This window comes from Gobio gobio (assembly GCF_949357685.1).
Source record: "Gobio gobio genome assembly, chromosome: 5".
Taxonomy (NCBI): Eukaryota; Metazoa; Chordata; class Actinopteri; order Cypriniformes; family Gobionidae; genus Gobio; species Gobio gobio.
The window spans coordinates 59,401,372-59,424,466 of record NC_137101.1 but is presented as its reverse complement, the minus strand read 5'-3'; the positions used below and the strand labels follow the sequence as shown (position 1 = coordinate 59,424,466).

General features: G+C 37.1%; 1 protein-coding gene across 1 annotated transcript in view; it reads right to left on the bottom strand.

Moving 5' to 3' along the window:
- LOC307127080 (uncharacterized protein) overlaps positions 1-3,721 on the bottom strand; it is a 39,579-nt gene extending 35,858 nt beyond the window's left edge. Inside the window, exons 1-2 of the mRNA XM_079818068.1 lie at positions 3,680-3,721; positions 3,184-3,268 (exon numbers count right to left, since the gene is read on the bottom strand). Coding sequence (XP_079674194.1) covers positions 3,184-3,205 — 22 coding nt within the window. The 5' untranslated portion in view covers positions 3,206-3,268; positions 3,680-3,721. The remainder of the gene's footprint in view (positions 1-3,183; positions 3,269-3,679) is intronic.
- Between the last annotated feature and the right edge of the window lie 19,374 nt (positions 3,722-23,095).

Below are 23,095 nucleotides of genomic sequence, written 5' to 3'. Positions count from 1 at the left end.
ACAAAAGTTATTTGAAATAGTAAAGTAGACAGTTTACTTGCATTTAACATGTTTTTTATGTATATAAAATGACTTTTGTAAACATAATTTGATGCGGACACCAAAATTGTGACGTCTCGTCTTTGACCCATGTACACATTTATATGGATAGGTGTGTGTTTATGTATTTAGGTGTGTATGTATAGGTTTATATGTATATGGGTATGTATGTGTATATCTATGTATGCATGTATATGCATAGGGATGTACACTGATAAGGCATAACATTATGACCATGAAGGTGAAGTGAATAACTCCAAAAATGGGCAAGCATAAGGATTTGAGCAAGTTTGACAAGGGCCAAATTGTGATGGCTAGAGGACTGGGTCAGAGCTCCAAAACTGCAGCTCTTGTGGGGTGTTCCTGGTCTGCAGTGGTCAGTATCTATCAAAAGTAGTTAGGCTTGCTGCGATAGTCTGTGTTACCGGTGTTACAAGGTGTTCAGGCATAACACTGGTTACATCACTTGCCCACCATGGAACGCCCCCACAGTCATTTTGATTTTTTTATAGTAATAAAATAATTGAATTCAGTTAGAAAACAGAGAAGATTTGCATTCACGGCCACACAGAATGCGCATTTACGACCAAACTGTCATTCACGGTGTGTGTGCACTGTGCACTTTTTAGTTAATTGCAATGGAAGCTTAACATTCATAGGAATTCATTGAAACCACTCACTTTGCTCTGCTCCGTTATGAATGCCTGAGTGGCCGTGTGCATGTTACTTTTGGTTTAGATAGAATTAGTGATTTAAAAACCCAGTCGATTACCGGTGTTGTCACACGTCGATTAACCGGTGGGAAAATATCCTCACCGTCATAGCCCTAAAAGTGGTCCAAGGAAGGAACAGTTGTGAACCGGTGACAGGGTCATGAGCGGCCAAGGCTCATTGATGCACGTGGGCAGCGAAGGTTGGCCCGTGTGGTCCGATCAAACAGACGAGCTACTGGAGCTCAAATTGCTCAAGAAGTTAATGCTGGTTCAGATAGAAAGGTGTTAGAATACACAGAGCATCTCAGTTTGTTGTGTATTGGGCCGCATAGCCGCTGACCAGAGGTGGACAAAGTACACAACTCCATTACTTTAGTAAAAGTAAAAGTACTATTGGTTAAATATTACTCCATTACAAGTGAAAGTTGTAAAGATAGATTTTTACTTAAGTAAAAGTACAGAAGTACTTGTTTTTAAAAGTACTTAAGTATCAAAAGTAAAAGTAAACGCATTATTTTATTATTGTTGCATTGTTTTATGAACGCACGCTTTTCCATCATGGTGGTTTAAGCTTTGACATGTACCACCTACCTAAGCATTGTTGAGACCATGTCCAGCCTTTCATGGAAACGGTATTCCCTGTTGGCTGTGGCTCTTTCAGCAGATAATGCACTGACACAAAGCACAAATGCTTCAGGAATGGTTTGAGGAGCACAACAACGAGTTTGAGGTGTTGACTTGGCCTCCAAATTCCCCAGATCTCAATCCAATTGAGCATCTTTGGGATGTGCTGAACAAACAAAGGGCTGAGTCGATCCATGGAGGCCCCACCTCGCAACTAACAGGATTTAAAGAATCTGCTACTAACATCTTGGTGCCAGATACCACAGCACACCTTCAGGGGTCTAGTGGAGTCCATGCCTCGACATGTCAGGGCTGTTTTGGCAGCAAAAGGGGGACCAACACAATATTAGGAAGGTGGTCATAATGTTATGCCTGATCGTTGTATATGGGTATGTATGGCATGCGTATTTGTGTATATGTACTTATGTAGATACATGAACAGACACTGTTTATTTTATATATTTACTTAGTTTTTAGTTATATTATTGTAATGACTTATTTTAAATAATACATTGAATATTTTGCTTGGACTAAGGGATTGAGTGGCATTGTTTTGATGGTACAATATGTAACTCTGAGAGTATTGAGTGTGTAAGAGAATGGAGGTGTTTTTCAGTTTATTATTAATTACGCTGTTTTATGATATTTTTGTAGTTAATATCCCGATTATTGTGATTATTGACTGACTGTATTATCTATTTTTGTCTTGTTTTTCTTCTGCCGCTGTAACACCTTAATTTCTCCTCGCGGATCAATAAAGTCTAAGATGTATTTTGAATATTACTTTTAGAAAAATAGTCAAAGACAGCAAAAACAATAGTAACATGACCGCAACAAAAGTGCAATTTTATTATTATATATTTTTTAATAATATGTCTTTTAATGTAAATTTGAATTTATATGTTTTTAATATAAAGTCCATAAAGGATATTTTTGCTGCCGTCTATACCATTTAGAGACACAGGTGGTGCCATTTCAATTATTTCTTGCTTTTGCTTGTTAAAAGAGAAAAACTGTTTTGTTTTGTGGTTACAGTTTTCAGGAAATGTCTTTCCTGGAATTGGAAAAACACGTTACTGATAAATGATTGTATTATGTTGAAGTTTAGCTTGCTGAGGATGATAGAGTAATGACCGTCCATGACATTTAGATGCAATTGTAATAAACTATAAATTGTAATTAAATAACATTCATATAGTTTTAACAAAAATAAATATGTGAGCTAAACTATAAATGTACATAAAATACACATCAGTTATTGTTAACACTGCAAAAAATGCTTTTCATATTTAGTATTTTTGTCTTGCTTCCAGTCTAAATATCTAAAAATTCTTAAATCAAGATGCATTTACTAGATAAGTAAAATGACATGAGATGTTTTTTCTTGTTTTCTTGAAAATAAAATCAAAATGAAGTGAGTTTTTGCTTAAAACAAGAAAAATTATCCACCAATGTGGTCTGAAAAATAATCTTGTTTCTGTCCCAAACAGAGACTTAAACAGACAAAACCAGATTATTTTTCTGACCACATTGGCGGATAATTTAAAACGCCCAGAAAACTAGAAAAAATATATAATTTTACTTATCTAGTCAAATCATCTTGATTTAAGAATTTTTGGACTGGAAACAAGTAAAAAATACTAAGTAAGAAAATATTTTTTTTTTACTGTTCTTTTAGCCAAAGCTTTGAAAACCCTTTGAAACCCTGAAGCTTCAATTGTCATATATTTAATTCTCAGTCTGTCGCCTTATCAAAATGTGCAATAAATTTTTTTCTAAATCAAAACAGGAAAAGAAAAATACTTACTTTTAAAACCAGTGAACACCATTGTGGAATCGGATCGTCCACTGTGTTAACATTTATTTAGCAAACCATATCATGCATTGATTTTCTGAAATAAATTAAGAGACAAAACCAAAATGAGCTAAATTAGAAAATAGGTAGCAAGTAACAAATTGAATTCAGTTCTATTATACCTTGCTCTTCTGTCTGTAAACCCTTCAGCCATCTCTTGCAACATTGAACAGCCCTTTGATTTTTTTAATGCCCTCATTACTAATAATAAATCACACCTCAGTAGGCTACACATGCATTTTTGTTTTGAAAATGCTAATAGTTCATCCTCATGATACAAATCATAGATTTAGATTATATAAACATGTTTAGTAAGTTTAATTACAGATTTTAATGTTTAGCCTAAATAGCATGAAACGTGTACAGTATCACAAACAGCTTTTAAAGACAAAAAGTATTAAAGTATTTAAATCTCATTCAAGCAGGGAAAAGGCCAGGAGGGACTCACCTGATATGAGTTTAAATGTAGTGATCTTCACCCAACTAGACTGACTATATTTTGTGTCAGATGTTTATATGATAGTTATCTGTTCATCTGATGATGAAACATATGTAACATATTCTTGCCTCTTCCAGCTAAAATTCAAATTTATATTCAAATTTACTTACACAGACAGAACACAGATGCATTTACAACAACATATCAAAATAATACAAATATTACATTTCAAATATATTTATACACATTTACATACATATTTCTAAAAACTTTTTGAAGCACAAATGCAATTTCTCCTTGTTATCATCTTCATATTTGTCATGGCACATATTTTCGGTGTTGTACCATCCACGCCCATCCGTGGTTGAGTATACTTTGAAAGCTGTGCGGACACGACTGAAAAATTGAAGTATACCTGGGGCATTTGATGCTTTTGATGAAATCAACGGAAGATAAAAGGAGACATTAAATCTCTCAAGATCTTAGCAGAGGATTATTAACCTCCCAAACAGCAGTTTAGTTTGAAGTCAGTGTTTGCTTTCAGTTTGGTGTAACTGTGTTTGTTAAAGCAAGAAAAGCCAGATAAAATGTGATAAGATGATGTTGGCTACTTATTGATGATAAAGATGATATCATCATGTAATAGTCATTCACTAATCTCATTCTGATTAATGCCACGATGCATGCAGGTATCAATAAGTTTATATTATGGTGTCTCCCAGCATGCATTGCAGCATGAAGCATGTCACCATTGTTTAAATTCACATGCTGATTCTTGATGCCTGTGTGTCCAAATGAAGCAGCATTTCTTAAAAAGAGAACTTTTTAATATGCTTTAGATTATCGCAACACTGTTTAATATTAAGATGTGTAGTCACAAAGCTGCTATCATTAATTTAACACAGTCTCACTACTTTACGTGTTTAAAAATGAATACATAAAAAGATTTTACTGTCATCCCCACCCTAAAAAATTGTCAAACATTAATAATAATGAAGTAAAAATGAGGCAAGGAACATAAATAGTAAAAGACAAACAAAAGCACAATAGGTTTGCATCAAATTGGGCTCAAATTGATAAGGTAAAATCGATGCCATCGTTTCTGTCTTTACAGTGTGTACAATCTTACATGGATTGATAAACCTCAGAACGTTTAGTTTCCGACATGCGCTGTACGCGGTAGAATCACAACAAACTAGGCCATCTGACCAGTAACAGTACGCTGATGGAAAGAAGAATGGATTTAACAGTCATATTAATTTGTGACAAAAAATTATTTTAACTAAGTAATTTGAACAAGCAGCATTTTTTCAGTGTGGTTGAACTAAGAAAAATTTGGTTGGTACTTTGGTATTGAAAATTAAAGTCAGTTCACCTCACTTTCATAAAGTTATTTCAAATAAACATTATAAGTTCCAATAACTTTACATTTGTCAAGCAGAAAGTACTTTATATGCTAAGTAACTGAGAAAGTGCAAAAAGGTAACTCAAAAAGTTAATTGAATAAAAATGTTTTTACAGTGCATGTCCTATCTAAAGGCATTTATTGTGCTGTCCAGAAAACAACATAAAAACTCATGGAAAATTGACTGTTGAAATATTACAGTGTATATATGTGTGACTCTGTGAGCTGTATTTTTATCTCATGTCACAAAATCCCCACGCTGTTTTATTTCCTTCTAATCAAATTGGTTTAAAACAACAACAACAACAACAACAACAACAACAACTCATTGTTCACTGCCACAGTAGTCAGGCACGCCCACCACAACCACAGCAACGCGTATACAATAACACAGGAATGCATTGGTAGGCACCTCTCTTTTTTGGAGTCAATCTGTGATAGGTTCTTTACACAGATGAAGAGCAGCATAGCTTCAATGAACATCCACACTAAGCCAAAGAGAAAGAGAAAGTGGAGAAGGCCTGATATCATGGCACACAACACCTAGGCAGTAGGTACCTGGATAAGGCCACGGAGGCCACACCGCTGTGGTCCCTTGAACTTCCTACGCCTCCATGGCTTCCTGAACTACAATAAAACTAAATATGTCATAAAACACCACTCTGCCTGTTTTCATTTTCATTTAAAAAAATCTTAAACATATTAATAGCCACATAAATGTGGTTCAGGCAACACATACCTTGATTATCTTCACTGCATGTATATTTATAACAAAACTAAATATAAAACACAACCATGCCTCTTTTTGTTTACAAAAAAAAGAAAAGAAAAAAAGATTAATATTAATTATGTGGTTCAGACAATAAGTGTGCATCTATATGGTTATCACTGTAATAAAATTAAATATGACATAAAACACAACCCAGTCTCTTTTTGTTAAATGTCAGTTTATGTGTGATCAATAATAGCCATTATAAAAGTATAAATAAAAGGTATAAGAAGCTATACAATAAATAAAGCAAACAATTCAGTCAAACAGAGTCAGCGCTAGTAGGCTACAACGGTAAAGTTAAATAGCCTAATAATATAAAGTTATGAAACTTCTCTTTGCCCTCAGCCAAAATTATTTGCCAGGGAACAAATTATAGATTCATGAGACCAAAGACCGCCCGTTAGGTCTACACAAGATGAATTATATCTCATGTTTAACCACTTCAGAGACGTCAGAGGCAGAGGCAGACATCAGAAGGACTAGCAGAGGAAAGGCTGCTCTCGCCGGGGTTAATGAGTCCTGAGCGCCACTGATCCACTGGATCTCGCAACTACGAAAACGCAAGATCAAATTTTCAGATAGGCGCTATATTTATAAATAAACCACAGTTATGAGCTTTAAACAATTACATTATCGCCTGAAAAACTCTTAAAACTACATTTTGTGACACATTAACAGCTTTTTTTATACTGTTGTCTGAGGTCAACTTATGACATTCGAGTGGTTTTTAAATTCAAAAACATCATAATGAATAAGTAATAAGCTATTTTCTACCCTGGTTTTGATGCTCTCTCCTGGTACGCTCTGTTTTTATGGGCGTGCAACATTGAAGACTTTAGAACTAAACGCCCACTGCTATGATTGGATAACAGTTTTGCATTTTATAATGAGCTTCGGCTCCCTTACACATGAGGAATCGTTTTGAAAACTTCCAATGTGGAGAAACGGCAACCGGAATGATTCGCCCACAGGGCTGTTCTTTGAAACGACAGAGGGCGACTCGGGGTAATTGTTCTATCAGGAAACAGCGGCAAGAAGAACATATGTGACAATGTTTACTTCAGTAAACTTGACCAAACCACACTACGAAAAGCCTAAACAAGGCTTCAGATGGCACTGGTGCCCCGAGAATACAGAGATAACGCCTCGCTAGAGTGGCCAGCGCCTTTCATCTGCTTTCCACCAGTCAGGATCTTGTACTACTGCTGTATTTTAATACCACGTAGCATATTATGCAAGTAATTTCGTTGCCCTTTCTGTCGAAATTGTAAGAGTGGACTCCTGTAGATGGTTCAATCTACAGGGTTGCCATTAGACTAAAAAACGTTATCAGAAAGATGGAAGAAAACTGTACATTTCTCGTCTATTTCCACCCACTGCAACTCATACCAACGACGGAGATAAGCGCAGTTACAATAGCAAAATATGTGGGAGAGCGTTGCTATAATGTGACTATATTGTATTGCAATAGGGAGCACTTCAAAGTCAATACTAAATCAAAACTAGTTAGCACAGTATTTGTAATAGAAAGGATTTAATGACAAAATCTGGTTATGGTTACACTTAAAATAGTTTAAAAAATGGATGAATGAGATGATAAACTTATACCATTAATCGTACACAGCATGAATACAATGTTACCTGAGAGAGAGAAAGAGAGAGAGAGAGAGAGAGAGAGAGAGAGAGAGAGAGAGAGAGAGAGAGAGAGAGAGAGAGAGAGAAAGAGAGCGAGAGAAGAGAAGCCCAGATGACTTCAAGAGCCAGAGGAAAAGAGAAGAGAAAGAGCAATAGTTCCATCTGCTTTTATCTATTCCTTGACCATGTGACTGAAACCAAATGTATTCTTTTCAAACTGACCAATCAAACCAAACTCAAACCTGACACTCAAACCAAACTTCCCCCGCAAGGTGTGACCCACATGTGGCCTACAGGCCTCTCTATTGTCTTCCAGGTCGCCCTTCTGATAAGCAAATGGTGGGGGTGACAACATTAAAGCAAATCTCTTTGTTGGATTTCAAATATCAAATATCTTTGATTATTTTCAATTCCTTCAGTCCCCCCTTGGCACGTTTGGCCACATTCATAAAGTGTCCAGAGGTGACACCATCAACAAAGACATGCTTTCAGTTGTGTGTAGATGTAATCTTCAGACTTGTCGTCCAGGCATGTTGCAAAGGCAGTTTGTCAGTCTTCGTTCTCCTTGCAGCCCTGCTTGAGAACTTCATCAAATGGTGTGGTGCAAACATCATTGATATGCAAATCGTCCATTGAATCCTTCACACCTCAAGAACAGTCACTGAAGATGAGAACAAACGCTTGTCTCTCTTTCTGAGGCAGAACACAGGAGGTGAATTCGAGCAGCAGGAATCTGTAACAAATAGCCCAACAAACAGCAAAATAGCATACACTTTTGTCATTTGGTCAGAAGTTTGATATGGTCAGATTAAAATATTCTCTGGCAATAAGCCTTTAAATCGATGTACTTAATAAAGTGGACAAGGTTTAGAATAAAAAGAAGATCTCACAAGCTCTTACATTATTTCTAGAAACATTTAAATAATCTGCATCATAACAAAACAACAATCACATTGTTGGGTTTACACCCCTCTTTCATTAAGAGTATCAGCAAAATATTGTGTAACCAAATACAGAAACTCAATTGAATTCATGTCCAAAACCATTGTTACATTGTAAAATGGACAAAATACAAAAACTCAGAACTCAAAATCAAAATCAACAAAATTCAAAATCAAATGCATTTTTACAATACACTGATAAAATAATATTTTTCACTAGGTAAGGATGAGAAATACCCTTTTGATATTTAAATTGGTGAGACAAATAATACCTGATTTAGTAAATCAAAAGAAAGAAACAAAACAAACAATAACTTGAAGAAATTCACAGTTGGAATACAGTCTAGATGTAAAGACATTTTGTGAGGCAGATGGAGATTTGACTTTGTCTGAAAATCAAATTTATGTGACTGAATTTAGCTGTGGCTATGTGTAAATCATGTCCAAACATGGTGAGGAGGTTTACAATTGTGATGCAAATTTAGCCCTGTTGTAAAACAGGCAGCCAGTATGTGAATGTGAGTATGAGATGTGACCTGGCTCAAAATTCCTCTCACACCAATGTTTTTGTTAAGGAGCATGATAAAATGCAAAGTTTGGAGTTCTTGAATCCTGCGCTGTGATGAAAACATTCTCATGGTTAATGCAATTGTAATTCACACTGTAGCCACATGGCAATTCTGTGCTCCTGTACTTGGTTTAACTGCAGCTATATCGGGAATAGCAGAGTTTCCAATTCGGAGACTAACAAATTCAACATAGACACACATGCAACTTGAAATTGCTGTACAATTCCAGTATTAAAGTTATTCCAATTTACACAAGATACATGGCCTAGAATGCACAGCATCTACAGCCTTTATCCTAAGTGTTTCATCACTTACAGTAAAGCAATCATGTGTTTTAAAGAATAAACTTGACTAGTCTATGTGTATCTTGTAACACAAACAACCATACTGTGTAATCAATGCGCACAATGTGTTATACAATTACAAATTAGAAAATACAAACAGGATCATTGCAATCTGAATGTTTTACAATTAAACTCCTTGCTAAGAGGCTGCTAGCCCGCTCGCAAGTGAAGTTAATAGCTGAAGGCCTTGCATGAACACCGCAGTTAGCTCACTGAGAGTCTTACCTGCAAATGAGCGCTGATCTTTTCCTTTAGAAAGTAATTTCCTATTTTCCAGAAAATACGGAGGAGGCCGACCTCGACCCTGCGACCAGCATTTTAAATCGCCATGACCAATTTTCTGACAGGATCCGCAAAACCTGTTCTCTTTGTCATGGGATGGTTTGCTAGGTTCTCCAGGAGTATGAGGATAATGACCTTCTAATGCTTGCAAACCATGCGTACTGGTACACGACACTGCGCTATTCTGTTGCTGCACCCGCTTAAGAACTGAAATAGGCACACTTTCTTGCGCATTTTCTGAACTAAACGTTTCAGATTCATTAGAGCAAGTCACCTCATCTATGAAGTGAACATGCTTTTTAATCCCATCGCTGTTAAGCATTATGGGAGGCATGCGCTTTTTAGCATTTAGCTTAGCCTTGAGATCTGCAATGGTTTCTTTGTGCTTTTTACACTTTTCAGTCAGGGCTAACTGCTCAGCTAGTAAGTTATCTAGCTGCGTTTGAAGATCTTGAATCTTTGCCTCAGACTTTTCTGCTTCTTCATTTTTAGAATACACTTCTTTACATTTCGCATCTATACTTGAAAATAGATGTGTTGTCACATCACGTAGCCTTTTACAACTTATGAAGTTTAACGCCTCAATTATTTCACCATGTTTTGATTTCTTTTGATGTCTGCCATTTAATTCCCAATATCTGAACATTTCATCATCTGAACTTTTAATTCCAATATACTCTTTCTTGAGTTTAGACATGGTAGGCTCAACTTTTTCACTCCATAAAGCAAACAATATGTCACTAGAAATTTTCCCTTCCATCCCGAGGAGATTATCTGAATATTCACTGATTGTACAGTAATGGCACTATTAAAGCTATTTAAAACCTTCTAAATTCTGTTTCATGCAATTCCTTCAACCATTAAACAATGAAAACAGACTTACCCAAAGAAGGCCAGCTTTAATCCATTCACAAGATCAACTGTGAAAAAATGTCCTCATTCTTACACAGATCAAAGTAAATTTCAGAAAATTCACTGCAAGGGATCCCGGGTTTCGGCACCATCTGTAAGAGTGGACTCCTGTAGATGGTTCAATCTACAGGGTTGCCATTAGACTAAAAAACGTTATCAGAAAGATGGAAGAAAACTGTACATTTCTCGTCTATTTCCACCCACTGCAACTCATACCAACGACGGAGATAAGCGCAGTTACAATAGCAAAATATGTGGGAGAGCGTTGCTATAATGTGACTATATTGTATTGCAATAGGGAGCACTTCAAAGTCAATACTAAATCAAAACTAGTTAGCACAGTATTTGTAATAGAAAGGATTTAATGACAAAATCTGGTTATGGTTACACTTAAAATAGTTTCAAAATGGATGAATGAGATGATAAACTTATACCATTAATCGTACACAGCATGAATACAATGTTACCTGAGAGAGAGAGAGAAAGAGAGAGAGAGAGAGAGAGAGAGAGAAAGAGAGAGAGAGAAGAGAAGCCCAGATGACTTCAAGAGCCAGAGGAAAAGAGAAGAGAAAGAGCAATAGTTCCATCTGCTTTTATCTATTCCTTGACCATGTGACTGAAACCAAATGTATTCTTTTCAAACTGACCAATCAAACCAAACTCAAACCTGACACTCAAACCAAACTTCCCCCGCAAGGTGTGACCCACATGTGGCCTACAGGCCTCTCTATTGTCTTCCAGGTCGCCCTTCTGATAAGCAAATGGTGGGGGTGACAACAGTAAAGCAAATCTCTTTGTTGGATTTCAAATATCAAATATCTTTGATTATTTTCAATTCCTTCAAAATGGTCCCACACAGTAGGCTTCTTCTTTCCCATTGCTTCATTTTGAGAAATATGTCTGTGAGTGAACAACTACAGCATAGATATTTTTCTTTAAAGGGGTGATGAATTGAGAAATCAACTTTCCTTTGAGCCTTTGATATATAAAAGTTCATCGTGATATAACAATATCCTGTAAGTTTCGGAGCTGAAAACTTCCTTGTTAGTCAGAGAAAAGCTTTTATTGACACCAGGCCCAGAAAATGAGCGATCTCAGAATATGTCGACCATTGACGTCATAGAATGCAGAAGCGGCGTCTCAAGCCCGCCCACCGACTCGTGGAGCTAAACAGGTCGTGCTACCAAGCAATAAACATGCCGGTTCCAGCTCACGTGCGTAAGACATTGCGTGTTTGTTTGTTTCATTTTACCGTGGAATCGATTATAAACAAGATACAGGTTGAGACTGGATTTGCAGACATATTGAGATTAAAACACAATGCTGTTCCTTCTATATTGGATCCGACAGGAACGGTGCAACACACATTTATGTGAGTAAAACATGTTTTTTATATGTGTTAGAATTGCATTGTTACAGATCGTTTGATATGTATTGATTACATACCTTAGCACGCTGTCACAGGCTGGAGAATCCTTTATTTGATGTGTTATTGGTTCATTCGTGATCAGACTCGGACTTGTAACGTTATGGGCCAGGGCTCGCAAAGCCCAACGTCCCGGGCCTATGTGTTTTTCAGACGGGCTACTAAAACGTATCACCGGCCTGCCGATGGGCTATCTTAAATAGTGAAATAACATTCCTTTCTTGCACGCGTGTGTGTGTGTGTGTACTGTTCGCAGTTATATTCACTGATCGGGCCGGCCAAGTGATAAAAAAATAACATTCCAATCAACCGCGGGTGGATGAGAGATGAATCATTGTGTTTGTTTGATAAAGGCATTTTGCGAGCCCTCTGAGCGTTTCCCCAGACGCTTTCAAAATAATCCCCACATATACTGAGGGGAGCTGAAGCTCATTAAATATGCAAATCTTATCCAATCCTAGCCGTCGGCGTTTACTTTCAAGTCAAAACTGAGCATTTCTTCAGAGAGCCTCAAAACCAGGGTAGAAAATAGCCTATTACTTATTCATTATGATGTTTTTGAAATGTAAAAACCACGCGAACGTCATAAGTTGACCTCAGACGAGATAGTATAAAAAAATTCAAAAAGCCAGTTCATGACCCCTTTAACCATGCAGCAAACAAACAAACAAAAAAAAACCTGTTAAAATCTTTCATCAAAGTTCTTACTAAACGGTCAATATGAGCATCCCTACACTGCTGTGGACGTTGTTTACTTCATTAATGTTTACTGTGATAATGGACTGAGGATGGGAGTAGGATTCAGTATTCGGATTCGGCAGAATCTTAACCAGTGGATTCGATATTCGGTCGAATCCCAAAAATCTTGATTCGGTGCATCCCTAATTTTAACTAAGTAATTTGAAAAAGCAGCATTTTTTCAGTGTGGTTGAACTAAGAAAAATGTGGTTGATACTTTGGTATTGAAAAATAAAGTAAGTTCACCTCACTTTCATAAAGTTATTTCAAATAAACATTATAAGTTCCAATAACTTTACATTTGTCAAGCTGAACATACTTTATATGCTAAGAAACTGAGAAAGTGCAAAAAGGTAACTCAAAAAGTTAAGTGAATAAACTTTTTTTTTACAGTGCATGTCCTATCAAACGGCATGTATTGTGCTGTGGTTTGTTTTTTACTGTATAATCATGGAATGGATTACTTAAAGAGTAGCATGGGAAAATGTCCGAACTCATTATTGAGAATAGATCAGAGAGATGAAGGTTCCCAGCTGGCAGTTAAAGATCAGGAAGAGGATCTCCAGCTCCTTCCTGCCATTCGTGAAGAAACTCAGAATCCAGGACCAACCAGGAACCACAAACTGAGCCAGTTGTTTAAATGCCTTTAGAGAAACTGAGAAAGAGTTGTCTAGCCTTCAACAGCCCAGGTGAAGAACATTTATAACTAGAACTTACTGCTAGCATGACACAAACAGGACCCAGAAAACTACAGATGAAACCTTTATCCTCTTTAATCAAGCAGCTGTTTAGAAGAAAACACAACATAAAAACGAATGGAAAATTGACTGTTGAAGTATTACAGTGTATGTGTGACTCTGTGAGCTGTATATTATCTCATGTCACAAAATCCCCAAGCTGTTTTATTTCCTTCTAATTAAATTAGATTAAAACAACACCACCAACAACAACTCATTGTTCACTGCCACATCAGTCAGGCACGGCCACCACAACCACAGCAACTGCGTATACAATAACACAGGAATCTATTGATAGACACCTCTCTTTTTTGGAGTCAATCTGTGATAGGTTCTTTACACAGATGAAGAGCAGCATAGCTTCAATGAACATCCACACTAAGCCAGAGAGAAAGAGAAAGTGGAGAAGGCCTGATATCATGGCACACAACACCTAGGCAGTAGGTACCTGGATAAGGCTGTAAGAGTCGGTTTTGGTGCTAAGACAAAAGCTGAGATACATACCTCAGCAATTGAACAATAAAAGTCACTAATCTTGAGGAAAAGATCTCACAGAAACTGTGACAACACCCTGACAAACATTCCTCCCCCCTCCCCATTTTGCCCTCTCCTTGTCCTGGTTTCAAGTCACCAAATGCAGATATATCAGTGATGATGTTATTTGTAAATGTATTGTTTTATCCTTTTCATGTTTGATGTCTTTTTAAAGGTCTCAGTGCGAATGGTAAAATGGTCTCAGTTTCACTACAGTCACTGGTAGTATTAGAAAGATTGGAAAACTAATGAGAATTCAGTTCTCCTTTGAGTAGTCTCTTCAAAGATATCTGATCCACTCCCCCAAAACCAGGTGGGGGTGTTGAAAATATTTACAGCCCTTTTGTTCTGGTTGGAGTATTTAAGGCTGGATGTCCTAACTCTCTGGGGGAATATTCTGTAATCAGACCCCCCGTGCAAACTGCATGTAGATGTGCCAGACATGATGACTCTTTTAAATTATTTTCATATTGCTTTGCAATTGTGTTTTATGTTTTTACGCTGATCAGTTGTGTACCATGGATTCTTGTTTAAGTATTTACTTTTCCTGTCTGGCCAAAATAAATGTTAATCTTGATTTATTCTGTATCTTTCTGAAATCATTATTTTATTCATGTCCATGCGGAGTTTTGTAGGAGTTACCGCAGATCTCTCTGTCAGGGCAGGTCATACTGGGAACCCCATAGCGGGAGCATTGAGCCATGCATGAGGGAAAACCTGATTTCTGACCTGCCACTGTTATTATAAGTTGCAGTTTTCGTGACTATCACTAAAATTACATGTTTTATTATGAGTGCACATGTGTGACTCACTTAGAGGTAAGATAGTTCACCCTGCAATCCTCTGTAATATCAGAACTGACTAATCTGTGACCGTTAGAGCAAGTGAAAATCCGGACACTTAGCCTATTTGAGATTCCGTGTCCCATGGAGGATATTAATATTTGAAAATAAGTGATACTACGAAAAATCATTGATCTAAATTAAATCGCAACTAATCTTCAAATCAGCTGATAAACTCTAAATGTAACACACTTTATGGAGTCAGATAGAATTGGAGTCAGATAAAATTATTAATGGAGTCAGATTTAAAATAAGATATCAATAAATTAAAAGAACTTCACCGAAAGGCTGAAAAGGCTTACACGCAGAATTCCTTTTGACCACGTCATTAGTTTTCGGTTTTTGGGCTAATGGATGGAATTTTACAGGTGTGACCTCGACGTGATCTCCCGGTGGCGAGTGTCTTTTCAGCTAAATATTGGGATGCCACAAGCGAGAGGTTTGATCTTCTTCTCTTTCTTCAGCTGTTATGGTAAGTCCATTCTTATTTGCCTTTTATAAATGTTGGGAGTGTATAGTACTGAATACTGTATAAATCTGATGGGGCGTGAAAAGAAGACAACCATATTGCTTATCAGGGACATGAAAGCAACAGCGTAGAGTAGAAATGATATCCCTTGCTTTAAAATTCTCCTTGTTTGCACACGCAGCAAGAGAGGAAATTTTATTTCTGTACTCAAGAGAGCTCTGTAAATTAAAACATTGAATTCTGAGGAAAATGTCCAGTTACATTTGTTAATTTGCTTTGCTGCAACAACGCGACAAAGAAAAAGAACAAATGGTCACGTTAACTTGTGAATGAAATCTTGTGAGTAGATGAGCTAAAATAACATTGAAACGATCTCACTGGAATCCTTTGTGTGTAAAATGTGAAGGTGGACAAAACTGGTTCAGGTCTGATGTCACAATTATAAATGTCTTATAAAATATAACGTTTTACTATGGTCTTACTTCAGACTTTGCAATCACTGCACTTGTGTGTTTATTAATGTCTCAGAAGAGACTGAGAAGGTTAACAGACCAAAGATAATCTTTGGCTTTCTCCATCAGACCTGTGTTTGTCAAACCTTCCTTTTCATATGCAAATAGATTCTCCAAAGAATGCAATTGATAACTTCTCAGCCTAAAACAAGAACATTGTGCCCAATTCTATATTGTGTAGTCACAAAAATCTTTGAATTGAGCAATGATTTGATCTGTGCTCTCAGTGTTTGCAGTTTATTGAGCGTTCACAGCAACTAAGTTTATAACTGGCTTCCAGTTTGGTCTTATTGCTGTGCACCCAATGATCAGGCCAGCACAGCAGCAGCTACAGGTCAATCTAACGATCAGTGAGATGATAACAGATTATTCTGGACAAATGACTCAGCAGAGATCCTCTTGAGACCAGCAAATAAAATTATTATTTAATTCATACTATTTTAATATAATATGATTTATATTATGATTATAATGTAAATTATATTATAAATGCCAGAAATGGTTTTAATCTCAAGATAATTCAGCATTATTTAGAAGAGGAAAGAAGGTTGGGAAAGTATGAGAAGGATTAGAATGTAGAAAGATGGGATGTGCAAGTAGGGAGGCAAGAGCATTATTAGTGTTGAAATGATGGGAAGGAGAATATAAATGGTTAAGGAAAGAATTGTGAAGGAAGAAACTGAAGAGGGAAAAAACCTAAAGAGAAAGAACTTCTGTACCTTCTATTTGTGCAATAATTTAAATGAGAAAAATTACAATGCCCAGTTAAATGAGTAACCTGATTGTTGTAACTTGAATAGGTTGAATTCAGGCAAGGCCTAACAATTTACATTTCATTGATCTCAACCCAATGAGAAAGGGGAGGTACAAGTTTTCCATTGCAAAGAAACTCGCAAGTGTTAGCGAATTCCTCTCTGGGAACAGCAGATTACATGGGACCTGATTGGGGAAGTCATTTTACTGGGAATGTGATGAAAGTTGTGTGTTATGTTAACTTGAGGCATTCACTCTACAGGGGTCACACATCACAGAGATCCAAAGGGTCAAGAGTTCAAATGACACCATAAACACCTGGTGACGAAAGCTCTAAACAACAGATCTGACTTGTATAAACAGCATCATTTAATGAGATTGCCCCAGGGGACCTGGGTGTGATAAAAGCACAATGCAGCAGATTGTGTAAACACAACTGCAACAGCAACTTAAGGTGCAACTGGTCTGACTGCATTTACACACAGTCAGATCTGACCATTATAAATCAGTTTATCTAACCTTTTTCTTTACAGAAACATGATCATGATTATGATACATGTATTTGTAAACTACAACAAATTTTCTCCTAATGGCATAAAACCGTAACAGGTTAAAGCCATCTACAACAATCTATCTGGCTAAAGACCAGTAAAGAAAAATAAGATAGCCTCATCTATCTTAAGTAAATTTGTGTAAAGGTTCAAGATTAAACTGTATTTCGCTCTGTGCTTGTTTTCCTTTCAGGTGAATGGCTGCCACCCTTCAGATCCAGATTCCACTGGGTCTGAAGTCAGGACACACACACACAACTTAACATCTAGGAGATGGGAGGGAAGAGACTTCATGAAGCCATTCACACTTCACAGCACACATAGTTAAATGGCTTCCCAGTATAAAAACTGGAATAAAATTATACAACACAGATTATGGTAGGATAGACACCACCCATCTCCTATACACATCCATACACAACACACATCCTTAATTCTATCACCGCACAACACATTTTTCCTGGCATAGATCATGGGACTATCCAGGCCAAAATCATACACATAATGCAAATTTATCATACACTATTAATCTTCATACATACAGGACAAAATGAATTATTTTTCATAATTCCCTTTTTATTTGGTTTGAACAATTTTATTTTCATAATTACCTTTTATTTGGTTTGAATAATTTTTCGGCTTACAGCCATGTCAACTTCCTGTATGTAAACACTGCAAGATGCATAAAACATGTGCATGGCTTTGTCACACATTAATTAATGGACAATTAATTGATCAGTAAACTGATGGACAAAATGTTTAATATGTCCAGTCCTTAGCATTGTTGAAAACTGGAAGGGCCCCTAGTTTCCAACATATGGCTAATGACAATAAAATATATCTAAAGACTTAGATCTGGGATGCAGGCATTTCTATCAATTAAGTAAACAATTCTCAGTCAGACCTGCATCATTGAGTGTGACTCCGCCTGTACATCAAATGCGCAGAAGATGAGTGCCAAAGTTTAACTAAAGATTTTAAATCTCTTTTTCTGTAAATCTCATGCTCTAAGTAATCTGATTGAAACATAATAATTCAATAATGATTTGCATTCAAAACAACTGATACAAACAATTTTATAATGGCAATTATCCTTTTCATTTTCATGTTTAATTATGTGATATGTTTTAATTATGCATACTGCTGGTAAACCTACTGTTCTATTGACGGTTTTGATACCCTTCCTTAAAATTCATCCAGACCATGTTTAAATTCCGCTTCAATATCACTAGTGGTATTGAAGAATCTGGCGGGCAAATGAGACTTGCTCACTAAATATATGACACTGAGAAATGAGACCGGTTTTACCACTCGCACTTCTGACAAGAGTTTATCATGTGTTGTTATTTTGATGTTCTTGTGATTATCCAACAACTCTCTTTTTCCATCTCACAATAACCACAAAGTCATCAGTGTTCAATTATTGCATGGTTATTCAGAATTTGTTCAGGTGTCTAGCACACGATGATTCCTTCACCCATGGAGATCTGACCTGCCCGGCAAACCAAACCTTCTGCTTGAAGGTGACCGAGGATATCTCTAAGGGTCAGCTATTGATAAGAATCCTGGGGAGGACACAGATGTTTCCTCAAAGTGTAAAGACACTTTCCACTGACACTTTCTGCTCATGCTTACTAACGCAACTGACTTGGGACAACAAGTCATTCTACAGACTGAAAATCATCACAATCATCGGCAGGTGGAAACAAACCTGACCAACGGGATAACAGATATCCTGCCTAATTGCTTCAGCATCCAATCAGCACAGTACGCCTACACCTAAAGGGACTGTGCCGCTGAGGTGTATTTCAGCAGTGTTTTCATCTTCATGTTCAGCCTGTCTTAATGTTGTTATTTCAGGTGACTGCTTGAATCCGGCACCCATTGATTTGTGTTGTTAACTCCAGGATAAGCACCATGAACACTTCGGAAATTACATCCAAAATATGGAAACAAGGAATGTCCAAGTATGTCCCCTTGGGAACTAATCTGAATTTGTCCCAATGGGCCAGGGGCCGTCTGTAAGAGTCGGTTTTGGTGCTAAGACAAAAGCTGAGATACATACCTCAGCAATTGAACAATAAAAGTCACTAATCTTGAGGAAAAGATCTCACAGAAACTGTGACAACACCCTGACAAACATTCCTCCCCCCTCCCCATTTTGCCCTCTCCTTGTCCTGGTTTCAAGTCACCAAATGCAGATATATCAGTGATGATGTTATTTGTAAATGTATTGTTTTATCCTTTTCATGTTTGATGTCTTTTTAAAGGTCTCAGTGCGAATGGTAAAATGGTCTCAGTTTCACTACAGTCACTGGTAGTATTAGAAAGATTGGAAAACTAATGAGAATTCAGTTCTCCTTTGAGTAGTCTCTTCAAAGATATCTGATCCACTCCCCCAAAACCAGGTGGGGGTGTTGAAAATATTTACAGCCCTTTTGTTCTGGTTGGAGTATTTAAGGCTGGATGTCCTAACTCTCTGGGGGAATATTCTGTAGTCAGACCCCCCGTGCAAACTGCATGTAGATGTGCCAGACATGATGACTCTTTTAAATTATTTTCATATTGCTTTGCAATTGTGTTTTATGTTTTTACGCTGATCAGTTGTGTACCATGGATTCTTGTTTAAGTATTTACTTTTCCTGTCTGGCCAAAATAAATGTTAATCTTGATTTATTCTGTATCTTTCTGAAATCATTATTTTATTCATGTCCATGCGGAGTTTTGTAGGAGTTACCGCAGATCTCTCTGTCAGGGCAGGTCATACTGGGAACCCCATAGCGGGAGCATTGAGCCATGCATGAGGGAAAACCTGATTTCTGACCTGCCACTGTTATTATAAGTTGCAGTTTTCGTGACTATCACTAAAATTACATGTTTTATTATGAGTGCACATGTGTGACTCACTTAGAGGTAAGATAGTTCACCCTGCAATCCTCTGTAATATCAGAACTGACTAATCTGTGACCGTTAGAGCAAGTGAAAATCCGGACACTTAGCCTATTTGAGATTCCGTGTCCCATGGAGGATATTAATATTTGAAAATAAGTGATACTACGAAAAATCATTGATCTAAATTAAATCGCAACTAATCTTCAAATCAGCTGATAAACTCTAAATGTAACACACTTTATGGAGTCAGATAGAATTGGAGTCAGATAAAATTATTAATGGAGTCAGATTTAAAATAAGATATCAATAAATTAAAAGAACTTCACCGAAAGGCTGAAAAGGCTTACACGCAGAATTCCTTTTGACCACGTCATTAGTTTTCGGTTTTTGGGCTAATGGATGGAATTTTACAAGGCCACGGAGGCCGCACCTCTGTGGTCCCTTGAACTTCCTAAGCCTCCATGGCTTCCTGAACTACAATAAAAATAAATATGTCATAAAACACCACTCTGCCTGTTTTCATTTTCATTTAAAAAAATCTTAAACATATTAATAGCCACATAAATGTGGTTCAGGCAACGCATACCTTGATTATCTTCACTGCATGTATATTTATAACAAAACTAAATATAAAACACAACCATGCCTCTTTTTGTTTACATAAAAAAGAAAAGAAAAAAAGATTAATATTAAATATGTGGTTCAGACTATAAGTGTGCATCTATATGGTTATCACTGTAATAAAATTAAATATGACATAAAACACAACCCAGTCTCTTTTTGTTAAATGTCAGTTTATGTGTGATCAATAATAGCCATTATAAAAGTATAATTAAAAGGTATAAGAAGCTATACAATAAATAAAGCAAACAATTCAGTCAAACAAAGTCAGCGCTAGTAGGCTACAACGGTAAAGTTAAATAGCCTAATAATATAAAGTTATGAAACTTCTCTTTGCCCTCAGCCAAAATTATTTGCCAGGGAACAAATTATAGATTCATGAGACCAAAGACCGCCCGTTAGGTCTACACAAGATGAATTATATCTCATGTTTAACCACTACAGAGACATCAGAGTCAGAGGCAGACGTCAGAAGGACTAGCAGAGGAAAGGCTTTCAAATAGGCGCTATATTTATAAATAAACCACAGTTATGAGCTTTAAACAATTACATTATCGCCTGAAAAACTCTTAAAACTACATTTTGTGACACATTAACAGCTTTTTTTATACTGTTGTCTGAGGTCAACTTATGACATTCGAGTGGTTTTTAAATTCAAAAACATCATAATGAATAAGTAATAAGCTATTTTCTACCCTGGTTTTGATGCTCTCTCCTGGTACGCTCTGTTTTTATGGGCGTGCCACATTGAAGACTTGGAAGTAAACGCCCACTGCTATGATTGGATAACAGTTTTGCATTTTATAATGAGCTTCGGCTCCCTTACACATGAGGAATCGTCTTGAAAACTTCCAATGTGGAGAAACGGCAACCGGAATGATTCGCCCACAGGGCTGTTCTTTGAAATGACAGAGGGCGACTCGGGGTAATTGTTCTGTCAGGACACAGCGGCGAGAAGAACATATGTGACAATGTTTACTTCAGTAAACTTGACCAAAACCACACTACAAAAAGCCTTAAACAAGGCTTCAGATGGCACTGGTGCCCCGGGAATACAGAGATAACGCCTCGCTAGAGCGGCCAGCGCCTTTCATCTGCTTTCCACCAGTCAGGATCTTGTACTACTGCTGTATTTTAATACCACGTAGCATATTATGCAAGTAATTTCATTGCCCTTTCTGTCGAAATGGTCCCACACAGTAGGCTTCTTCTTTCCCATTGCTTCGTTTTGCGAAATATGTCTTTGAGTGAACAAATACAGCATAGATATTTTTCTTTAAAGGGGTGATGAATTGAGAAATCAACTTTCCTTTGAGCCGACACCAGGCCCAGAAAACGAGCGATCTCAGAATATATATGAATATCATAGAATGCAGAAGAGGCGCCTCAAGCCCCGCTCACTGACTCGTGGAGCTAAACGGGTTGCGTTACAGAGCAATAAACATGCCGGTTCCAGCTCACGTGCGTAAGACATTGCGTGTTTGTTCGCTTCATTTCACTGTGGAATCGATTATAAACAAGATACAGGTCGAGACTGGATTTGCAGACACATTGAGATTAAAACACAATGCTGTTCCTTCTATATTGGATCCGACAGGAATGGTGCAACACATTTATGTGAGTAAAACATGTTTTTTATATGTGTTAGAATTGCATTGTTACAGATCGTTTGATATGTATTGATTACATACCTTAGCACGCTGTCACAGGCTGGAGAATCCTTTATTTGATGTGTTATTGGTTCATTCGTGATCAGACTCGGATTTGTAACATTATCGGCCAGGGCTCGCAAAGCCCAACGTCCAACGGTTTTGGCCTATGTGTTTTTCAGACGGGCTACTAAAACGTATCACCGGCCTGCCGATGGGCTATCTTAAATAGTGAAATAACAATCCTTTCTTGCACGCGTGTGTGTGTGTGTACGGTTCGCCGTTATATTCACTGATCGGGCCAGCCAAGTGATAAAAAAATAACATTCCAATCAACCGCGGGTGGATGAGAGATGAATCATTGTGTTTGTTTGATAAAGGCATTTTGCGAGCCCTGTGAGCGTTTCCCCAGACGCTTTCAAAATAATCCCCACATATACTGAGGGGAGCTGAAGCTCATTAAATATGCAAATCTTATCCAATCCTAGCCGTCGGCGTTTACTTTCAAGTCAAAACTGAGTGTTTCTTCAGAGAGCCTCAAAACCAGGGTAGAAAATAGCCTATTACTTATTCATTATGATGTTTTTGAAATGTAAAAACCACGCAAACATCATAAGTTGACCTCAGACGAGATAGTATAAAAAAAATTCAAAAAGCCAGTTCATGACCCCTTTAACCACGCAGCAAACAAACAAAAAAGCTTAAAAAAACAACAACCTTTAAACCGTTTAACTGATAGTATTAATCATCAAAGTTCTTACTAAACGGTCAATATGAGCATCCCTACACTGCTGTGGACGTTGTTTACTTCATTAATGTGTTTACTGTGATGGACTGAGGA